The sequence below is a fragment of the Arachis ipaensis genome, chromosome B10, assembly GCF_059453495.1.
Source record: "Arachis ipaensis isolate K30076 ecotype BB chromosome B10, ASM5945349v1, whole genome shotgun sequence".
Lineage (NCBI taxonomy): Eukaryota > Viridiplantae > Streptophyta > Magnoliopsida > Fabales > Fabaceae > Arachis > Arachis ipaensis.
In genome coordinates, this window is record NC_142435.1 from 26,665,358 (window position 1) to 26,676,406 (window position 11,049).

Sequence of the window (11,049 nt, forward strand, 5' to 3'; positions counted from 1 at the left end):
TCAATTAGCCTAAGTTTTCACGCAATATTATATATTATCTACGAAAAACAAAATCATACATTGACCGATTCCTCCCTAAGCCAAAGACGCCTCAAATTTTACCGTTCCACAAGCTCCGACACTCCAACTCCACACCGAACGCGAACTCCCAGCCACCAAGGTTCAAATTCAACTTTCCAATACCACCAACTTGATCCAAAGACTCATAATTTAATCTAATACCAACAATATTACTAAAAATCTACTTAGGATTCATAGTTATTAATGATTCATAAGAGTTAGAGATTTTTCACATTGTCAACGGGAATTTGGGACAAGACTTGGCAAGTCCACTATGCTAGTTTGATCCTAAACACCAAAATTCAACTAAATCTCAATACCATTGTTCAAGATTTTTGAAAATAAGGGGGTGAGCAGCTGGGTGAGAAATTGAGACTTACCTACCAAATTGTTTGGTGGGTTTTGTAGAGCTCGACGCGGTGGTTACGTGGTCACAAACAATGCGGCGATCGGAGCTCCAAATCAAAAGTTATGAGGGATAGAAATTGGAGTGAGGGTTTAGGTGTTTTTCTTGTTCTTCCCCCTCTCTTCAACGTGATTTTCAGATTATGAGAGGAAGGGGAGCTGAATTGAATATTTGTATGTTGGGCCTTGGCTCGATTTTGGCCTGGTCTAACTGTTTTGGTCTATTTAACTTAATTTTGGACCAAAACTTTTGAAATTAGTGTTAAAATTCGTATTTTAATTATTTTTATTTTATTAAACTATAAAATTTAATTTTTTATTTTTTTAAATAGTAATTAATTTATTGACTAATTATTTATTAATTTTGTAGATTTTATAGCAAAAATGTATCATTATTTAGATATGATACTAATAATTTCTTTTTTTTTACCATGAAGGTTAATATGGGTAGCTAAAATTTTTATTTTTATTTTAAATCCTCCACATGATTGTAGTTGATACCAAGATAAATAATCTTTATTGTATATCTAATAACACATTCGATGATTCGAAGATCCAAATTTATCATGAATTCTAATAGAACAATCATTGGTATCCATCTCACTGCCTCTTGAACTTTATTTCAACGAACAATATCAAATTGAAAAAAGAAATAAATAGTGTTTGGAGGCCAAATCCCTGTCAGATATATCATGCTTGTCAACCAGAGTCTTTAAATTAAGAATAAAGTTTTACCTTTTTTCTCTTGCACAAAGTAAAAGCTTCCTTAATTCACGAAAGATGAAAAGAATCCAATTCCATCTTGCATATATAAATACTTGATCCATTTCACGCGGTTCCAAAAACGACCCTACTTTTCTTTTTCCCTTCCTCTTTCTCAGTTACCTTTCCTCTCTGTTGAAGCTTTAAGACACCAATTCAGCTTTCTAACACTCTTCCTCAATCAAAATGGCAAATGTAAGAGCCAAAAACCACAATAATTCTAGCATGCTATTCGATAATTTATTGTTTAGATTTTCTTCATCAATTGAACGATTAATCAAAATTTTTGTTGTCATAATCAGGTGGTGGAGTTGAAAGTTGGTTTGCACTGTGACGAGTGCATCAAGAAGATCCTCAAGGCCATCAAGAAAATTGAAGGTTTGTTAATTTTTCCATACTATAAATAGACCAAACTATACATTAATCATTTAATTGATATACTTTAATAAATTTCTTACAATTAATTACATTAATCATTTGTTCCAAAGATAAAAATGCTCATACACAATTCGAAAATCCTTGACCATTCTTAATCATTTAAGTAATCTCTTGTAAATAATGATCTGCTTCGTTCAGAGCAGAAATTACTTTGACCAAGTATTTGGATAGTTGAAACTAATTAAGAATTTTCCATAAATGATCAAGGATCGAAAAGGACATTTGTTCTAAAACTATACTTTGGTGTTATCATTATCAGATATTGAAACGTATAATGTGGACACGGAGATGAACAAGGTAACTGTTACGGGGAACGTTACAAGAGAAGAAGTGATCAGAGTTCTTCACAAGATTGGGAAGAATGCTGCTGTTTGGGAAGATGATACTAAAACCAACAAGTGAAGTTGAGTCTACCAAACTAGTTTAATTATTTCCTTTTCTGCACAAAATATATTAATAGTAATAGTACTTCTACTATAACTTACTGCGCTATATGTAGCTATATTATATATGATGGATGTGAGATTATATAACGTATATACGAATATAGTGTTATATCTACTTCAGTTTTGTATTTTGTTGAACTTTCTTTGCTTATATTACCAGTGTACTTTTACGCTTTTTTTTTCACTGGTAGATTTTGCCAGGGATGTGACTTTGTATTAGGATTTAGGAGTACTTATAAAAGAATTTAAAAAGAAAGTGAACTTGAATTTATTTGTAGGACTTGAGTTTATTCTCTATCAATTGTGCCAGCTATTTGTGTTACTATAGTCTGTTACAGAGGACTTTTAGAGTTGGGCGAGGTTTGAAATGAGAAAGAAAGTGCGCAAGAGATGGATAATTAGTTTTCATGCAGTAATTTGAAATGTTTACTTGAGTAGCAATCAGAGTATTTTTTTAGTTTTTATTAACAAGAATAGAGAAAGTGGTACTTAGATCTTTTGTGAGTTGTGAAGAGTGATAAATATCTGGTTGCTTTAGTTGTCGATGGTAATATTAAAAACAAAATAATAATTCAAGTGATGAAATTAATGTGACTTTGTATTAGGAGTACTTAAAACACATTAACATTGACTATTAAAAATGATATTCGGCAAAACAACAACAATAATAGTTTAAATATTAAAAAAATACTAAAAGGTCATCAATATTTTTTGTTTTTGTTATTAATTGGTCATTAATATTTAAAAATAGAGAATAAAATATGTTGTTAAATTATTAAATTAAAAAATTGAATTAATAACTAAATAATAACTAAAATCAATAAAATTTTGATGACGAATAATATTTCTATAAATATTAAAAGAAGATGAAAAAAAGAAAACAAAGAAAAAAACATAGAAACAGATCCTAGCAAAGCTAAATTCACATCCTTATCTTGAAACTGCCTCGGATTACGTATCCTCATCCATACTGCAATTGAGGTTATAGTTACACGTCATTATGCATCAGTTTCGGCGTCAACACTAGTCAAGTAAGTAAGCATATCATGTTTTTGCTCTGTATAACCAATAATAAGTATTAGATTTGATTTTAATAAAACGTTGACATTATTGACTACGATGGATTTCCTTGCTCATATATTTTCTCCAGTACGCATAATTTTGTGGATTTGCTAAAAGGTCTCGTGTCAAATATTATGCAAATATAAATAGGATGAGTGAGTGGATGCTATAACCACCTCACTTGAAGGCAAACCGTTAAAATTTGTTAACCCCAAAATACAAGGCTAGCCTCTAAGTCCCTCCTCTACATTTCAAACACTTGACAAGAAAAAAAAAATGTACTTTCAACAAGAAAAACTGTGTTTTTCTAATCTTTTCTTTTAGGTTCTTCCCACATTCACCAATTGCTCTTTGGATTATTACATATATGCATGGAGGTGAATAGGACAATAATGGTGTGTCAAAATCCACACAGCTATGGTCACAAGGATGTTTGGCACTTAGGCAACCCTCTAGATTCTCCAACTTCTCTTCTATTTGTTCAGGTTTCTTTAATCACCATGCTATCACAAGTGATTGAGGTTTGTCTCAAGCCATTAGGACAATCATCCCTTGTTTCACAGATTCTTGTAAGCTTTCATTCATGAACTTTGTTCCATCATCATTCATTAAATATTATGTATGAAACACCATGTTGACTCTTTACTTATTCATCATTGATTTGGATAGAGACTATAATTAGGTAGAGTCCACGTACCATTCAATTGTTTCTACAAAAATAAAGAAATTCTCTATAGCAATCTAACTTCAATTTAACAAAATAAAATCATGGTTATTAACAGGGTGGAGTGATATTTGGGCCATCAGTATTGGGACAAAAGAAATCACTAGCAAATGCTTTGTTCCCAATGAAAGGTGCCATGGTGCTTGAAACACTTGCATCTTTTGGCCTAATGTTCTTCTTCTTCATAGTAACGGTGAAGATGGACATTGCAACAATGTTAAGGACAGAGAAACAAGCCATAGCGATTGGTCTCTCCACATTCTTCATCACATTGGTAATCCCAGGTGGATTATCATTTCTATTAAAGAACTATATTTCTATGGACAAAAGCCTCTCAGAAGCTCTACCAGTCATAGCCATGTCACAAGCCATGACCGTCTTCATAGTGGTCTCCGTCCTCTTGACAGAGCTCAAGATCCTTAACACGGACATAGGCCGGCTAGCTATGTCCTCGGCTATGTCGGCCGACATTGTTGGCTTCTCATTGACAGTTCTAATGTTTGCAATAATGCAGAACAAGGGTGGCACCATTGTGTCCTTTCTTTGGATAATTCTGTCCATAGCTGCATTGGTAGTCCTCATCATTTATGTCATGAGGCCGGCCGTCATCTGGATGCTGAGGCGATCAGAAGGGAAGCCGGTCGACGAATTGTACATTGTTTGTATCTTTATCTTTGTTCTGATCGCCGGATTCCTCAGCGAACTTATCGGCCAGCATTTCATCATGGGGCCTATACTCTTCGGCTTGGCAATCCCCGAAGGGCCGCCCATGGGAACCACTTTGATAACTAAAATGGAGACTATATGTCTTGGATTCTTTTATCCAATCTACCTTGCTGTTAGTGGATTGAAAACTAATGTGTTCAAGATAAGCTTCCAGTCCTTTTGGATTGTTGGTGTTGTAGTTTTTGTGGCTTCCATTGCAAAGATTGTTGCTGTTATGTTGCCAGGGTATTATAGTAGTAATATGAGCATGAAAGAGTGTTGTATGATTGGGCTCATTCTGAATGCAAGAGGCATAGCAGAACTTACCCTTTACAATATGTGGAAGGGTAGCAAGGTATGTGCATTCTTTCTGGATTAGGATATTGTTTATGTAATCATTCTTTCTTTTCAACTCTATCTTTTTTACACACTTGATTTGGTGTCTATTTGAAACGCTTATTGAGTTCAAGAATATAGAAATTGGAAGAAATAAAAAATGTGTAGAAACTATATTATAATAAATGGTTATAGATTAGATATCTCCACATAAAACATTAAGAACATTCTCCATACTCGATTTTAATTCTATTTTATTTTGGGTTCTTCAAAATGCTACATCAATATTTATTGAACTAAATATCATTACTAGAACAATAGTCTGATGTACTTTATAGTTAGCAATTGGTAGTAATAGATTAGTAGATATTTTTAATAGTAGTCAGTATCACTATATATATGTTGTATCTTGTATCATATCAAACACAATTTCAGTACACACAAATCAACCAATAATAAGTTAGAAAAATAGAGATCTAAAGAAGACATTTGTGTGTATTGAAATTGTGTTTGATATGATACAAGATCCAACATATATATGGCAACTACTATCATAAGTACCTACCAACTATCTATTAATTATTAACTACTAACTACAAACTACAATGTAAGTCATGCTATTATTCTAATAGTTATAAAAAATAATTTGAGACTAAATACAAAATTTGTCATTCTAATGTTTGGTTTCAATTTAATTTTTTAAAAAAATTGGGATAAGTAATTTTTAGTATTTTTTGTTATTATTTGATCAGTACAAACACTAAATTGTCTTTAACAAATAAATTTTACTAATTCATGTATGCAAACTCTGAAAAATATGAGTTCAAACTGTATTGATTCATGTGTGCAAACTTTGGTAAATATAAATATAAATTATATGTTTCTTGTGTATAAAAATTTTGTAAATATGGATATAAATTATTACTGGCTAAGTACTGACAAAAAATAATAATATTTACTAGACATGTAGTATTGTTTTAATTTAAAATTTATATAAAATAATAAAATTTAATTGATTCTCTACTAAAATAAAATTGCATCTCTATACTGAAATCGATCTTATTTTATTAATGATCTCTAATATAAAGTGAAATTTAAAAACGACTTTCTATAGCTGACATATTTAAAACCCCAAAAATATTCTATTGGAGTTGCTTTAATCCTTAATTTATAAATAACATTTTCCTTTGTTTCATTTAGTCTCAAAATAGGTGAATTCTCATAATTCCACAGAACAAATTCTCATATCACTTAAAGAATAGAGAAAATAGTACTTGAATGTATAGCGATTGTTTAATTTTAATTCATTAACATAATATAACTCTTCTCTATATGACAGTTATTAACGGAGCAAGAGTTCTCTTTGATGGTGGTATTCATTTTGATTGTAAATGCTATCATATCACCGCTTCTAAAGATGTTATATAATCCTTCAGAACAATACCATGCCTTAGGAAGATGCACAATTCAGCACACAAGGCGAGATTCGGAGCTTCGAGTCATGATCTGCATTCACAACAACGAAAACATCCCTACACTGATGAACATTCTAGAAGCTTCCTATGCAAGCGGAGAGAGCATGGTTGGAGTCATAGCATTAATCCTAATAGAACTTCTTGGAAGATCAAGGCCTCTTCTTGTTGCTCACCAAGAACATGAAACATTGAGGTTAGCACTGCACTTATGACACAAATACTTTGTTTCTATTCACCAATAAACTTGTTTCTATACAAAACTTTTTTGAAAATGTGATCGGAATTTGGGATACAATTTTGTATTTCCTCGTTTTTTTACTGGTTAAAACTGGTCATTTATCATTTCAAGTTATTGTATTAGACTTGTTAAATTTTTTTACCATAAAATTATTATAGTTACATGTGATGCATAACCGAAGCATATTTAATATTTATATTTGGATTTACACAACGTAGGTCAGAACCATGCAGCTCAACTCAAATAGACAATGCATTGAAGCAATATGCACAACAGAACGAAGGTTATGCAACAGTTGAGTCCTTCTCATCGATCTCAAACTTGGACACAATGCACGATGATGTCTGCAGAATAGCACTTGACAAAAGAGCCCACATTCTAATCGTGCCATTTCACAAGCGTTATGAGATAGATGGAACAGTTGAAGTGATTAACAGAGCAATGCAGATTATGAACAACCGAGTCCTCGAAAAAGCGCCATGCTCAGTTGGAATCCTCATTGACAGGGGAATCTTGTGCGGATCCTCATCACTCTTAGTCTCTAGGACAACATACCACGTCGCCGTGTTCTTCATCGGCGGCGCGGACGACGCGGAGGCGCTTGCTTACAGCTCAAGAATGGCCCGGCACGAGATAGTCCACGTGACGTTAGTCCGATTCCTGCTCTTCGGAGAGGAGAATTCGAAGGAGAGGAAGCGTGACAGCGACCTTGTGGATGAGTACAGATACTATAATGCAGGGAACCGCCACTTTGAAGTGATGGATGAAGTGGTTAAAGATGGGATAGAGATGAGTTCTTGTATAAGAAGGATAATTGACTATTTTGACCTTGTGATGGTTGGAAGAGAACACCCTGAATCTGTTCTGCTTCAAGGGCATGATCAATGGAGCGAGTGTCCCGAGTTAGGGACAATTGGGGACATGTTAGCTTCACAGGATTTTGTGACAAAGGCTTCGTTGCTTGTGGTGCAACAACAGAGGGTAAGAGGAAGGGTTATTAAGAACACTAATGTGAATCCTATGCCACCTCAAAAGGATCAAATGATGATGGTACCTGATGTTGTTCTTCCTCATGATGAGGTCAATAGAGCTTCTTGTTCTATTTCAGTAGTGGACAGATGAGAAAACAAACAAGTTTTGTAAATTATATTGCTTTGTATATTATAGTGTAAAGAAATTTGAGTCTTCCGACCTTTTTTTTTTTCTCTCTCGTTTTCTCCGTCTTCCTTTGTTGAGGTTTCCACTTATATATTAAGCATTGTTGTGAGACCGGATTCGAACTTACTAGTTCCACCGAGTTAATCGGAAATCGCCAATAAACCAGTCTAATTCATGTCGCGAAACATTGAGGTTCAGATAAGAATTTATCACACAATGGAAATACTAAAAGTAATTTTTTTATAATTTATACTATTCAATAGATAATACTAACAATATTCCACAGTAAATTCAATGATAAAAATTAAAAATATCAGACATTAAAATTTTTTTATCTATCTATCTATCTATTCTATTATATAAAAATCGGATTTCTTCACTTAATGATGGAGCTGACGTGGCATGCTTCTGAGAATGTTTCTCGATTTATTTTTTTTAATTCTATAAAGTAAATCAATTATAACTAATTAATGATATCAATCAATTAATTCGATTAGACATTCAAATTTCACAATTAATTATACCAATTAATTAATTTAGTTAATTATATTAATTATTTGATTTGATTTGATTGGAGTAAATATCAAATTATTTTAGTAAATAATAAATATGATAACAAAATACATGAATTAATTTAATTAGTTTATTTTTTTCAATATCATCTATTTATACGAAATCATAATATATTTTTTACTCATTCCTTCTCTTTTCTCTCTCTTTCTCTCTCTTGTGTTTAGGGTACAATTTTTGTAATTTATTTAATTTTTATTTCTTTTATCATTACTTATACATTTCATTTTTTTTATATTTTTTAAAGATTTTTGTCTATTTTAGTTGTTCATTATTAGGCACATATTTTTTTTCTTCTAACTTTTGATTAACAAAAGATATGTCTTTTTTACGGTATTTTTAAATAATCTTACTATTCATATCCTGACCCAACGATTAAGGCCCAGGGTCCAAGTAAAAAGGCCCAACCCAAAGGGTTGACCTCACCTTTCACCAGATCAGCCACTACGAAGTCGGTACTCGTCTCAACTTGCTCTAAAGAAGTCGGGAACGAGGGTTAGCTGGCAGATAAGCACTCATTTGAATGAGTAACTGCCCCTAGAATCTCTCTAACCACTTCCACGAGTCATATCTTAACTTCCCTAAGATAAAGGGACGGTTAACACCCTAGAAAAGTGGCACTACTCCAACGGTGGTTATTGGATCACCACTATAAATACACTGACACCCTTCAGGTATCTCTAAGTCCCAATACTCTCTAGACCTGCTCACACCCTTGCTGACTTAAGCATTGGAGTGTCTTTGCAGGTACCACCCCCATTCTTTCGCACACACAAGTCGGACGGAGGGCACCGAGTTGCAGATCCACTTGAAATCCTCCCCTTTCATACGTTTGGGCCAACCAACGCCGTCCAGCCCACTAATCTCCGGTTACCCACCGTAATATTGGCGCCGTTGCCGGGGACCCGAGAGATCAACCAGTGATGGCGGACAGATCCCCCGAGGAGGGTCATGTGGAAACAGATTCTGAACAAGAGAATATGGATACCGGAAATAATGACGCGGACCTAACCCTCCATCAGGAAACCAACGATCAACACAAAGAAGGAACCTCTGGAGTCAAAACCCCGAAGGTGAATTCCTCAGAAGGCCGTGAGTCAGAGAAGGACGGACAGTCCCATGCAACTGAGCTTATGGGATTAGTCCATGTCCACCAGAGTCGTTTGGAACAACTAGAACAGGAACGGGAGCAACAAAGGGAGATAGAAAAGCACTTAAGAGAGGAGATGGATCGACGAAAAGAGTTAGAGAAAAAACTCTTAAAGCTAGAATCCTCCCTCAAAGGTCGGAACTCCCGTGATAGTAGAGAAGAGTCGCCCCTAGGAGGGGAAGATCCTTTTAGTGAGGACATAATGAGGGCAAAAGTTCCGAGAAACTTTAGAAGCCCCGATATGGACCTCTACGATGGAACCACTGATCCAAAGCATCATCTGAGCAACTTTAAAAGTCGGATGTATCTGGCTGACGCTTCTGATGCTACGCGATGCAAAGCTTTTCCGACAACCTTGTCAAAAGCAGCGATGAAGTGGTTCGACAGCCTCCCCCCGAGGTCGGTTACCAGTTTTGAAGACCTCTCAATGAAATTCTTGATGAGGTTCTCTATCCAGAAAGACAAAGTAAAACATGCACCAAGCCTCCTGGGAATAAAACAGGAGGTCGGAGAATCCTTACGAGCCTATATGGAAAGGTTCAACAAAGCATGTTTAGAGATTCAAGACCTGCCCACCGAGGCAGTCATAATGGGGTTAGTCAATGGGCTCAGAGAAGGTCCCTTCTCACAGTCCATATCCAAAAGACATCCCATCTCTCTAAGTGATGTACAGGAAAGAGCTGAAAAGTACATCAACATGGAGGAAAATGCTAAGTTAAGAGACCTGAGTTGGCGACCTGGGCACCCTCCCTCAACAAAAGAGAGAGAGAGGGAAACCAAGAAGAAGGAAGAACTCGGTCTCGATAGACCAAGAAAATATCACTCTTATACTCCTCTGAAAGTTTCTATAGTGGATGTATACACAGAGATTTGTAACACCGAAAGGCTGCCACCCCCCAAACCTATTAAAAATAAAAAAGGGGGGAGCCGCAGCGACTACTGTGAGTACCATAAAATATATGGTCACTCCACAAACGATTGCTACGACCTCAAAAATGTGATAGAAAAGCTGGCGAGGGAAGGTCGGCTTGACAGATATCTCATAGAAAGGTCGGACAGTCATGGGAAGAGAAAGCGAGATGATATGGACAGAAGAGACCCACCACCGCAGACTCCAGAGAGACATATCCATATGATCTCAGGGGGGTTCGCGGGAGGGGGACTCACCAAATCCTTTCGCAAAAGACACCTCAAGAGAGTCTACCAAGTCAGAGGAGAGTCATCTGACCTCCCAACCATTTCATTCACAAAAGAAGATGGGCAAGGAATAATACCTGGACACGATGATCCAGTGGTAATAACTATGATCCTAGCAAATGCTCATCTCCACAGAACCCTAGTAGACCAAGGAAGCTCAGCGGACATTCTTTTTAAGCCCGCTTTCGACAAACTAGGGTTGGATGAGAAAGAATTAAGAGCCTACCCCGACACCTTATACGGACTAGGCGACACGCCAATAAAGCCACTAGGATTTTTGCCCCTCCACACCACCTTTGGAAAAGGGGAAAAATCAAAAACTC

General features: G+C 35.3%; 2 protein-coding genes across 3 annotated transcripts; both read left to right on the forward strand.

The window, feature by feature from the left end:
- The first annotated feature begins 1,294 nt into the window (after window positions 1-1,294).
- On the forward strand, window positions 1,295-2,295 carry LOC107621835 (Heavy metal transport/detoxification superfamily protein). Its single transcript, XM_016323823.3, has 3 exons — window positions 1,295-1,422; window positions 1,530-1,605; window positions 1,925-2,295. Exons 1-3 carry the CDS (start codon window positions 1,414-1,416, stop codon window positions 2,065-2,067), a joined length of 228 nt encoding a protein of 75 aa, XP_016179309.1. The 5' UTR covers window positions 1,295-1,413; the 3' UTR covers window positions 2,068-2,295.
- A 706-nt stretch (window positions 2,296-3,001) lies between these two features.
- LOC107624553 (cation/H(+) antiporter 15-like) lies at window positions 3,002-7,838 on the forward strand. 2 transcript variants are annotated; one of them, XM_088510283.1, is made up of 4 exons: window positions 3,002-3,142; window positions 3,956-4,957; window positions 6,278-6,606; window positions 6,870-7,838. In XM_088510283.1, the coding sequence occupies exons 2-4, from the start codon at window positions 4,022-4,024 to the stop codon at window positions 7,771-7,773; spliced, it is 2,169 nt and encodes a 722-aa protein (XP_088366409.1). In that variant the 5' UTR covers window positions 3,002-3,142; window positions 3,956-4,021; the 3' UTR covers window positions 7,774-7,838. The 2 variants fall into 2 exon arrangements, with proteins under 2 accessions (XP_088366409.1, XP_088366406.1); XM_088510280.1 differs by lacking the exon at window positions 3,002-3,142 and adding an exon at window positions 3,163-3,742.
- Window positions 7,839-11,049: the final 3,211 nt, after the last annotated feature.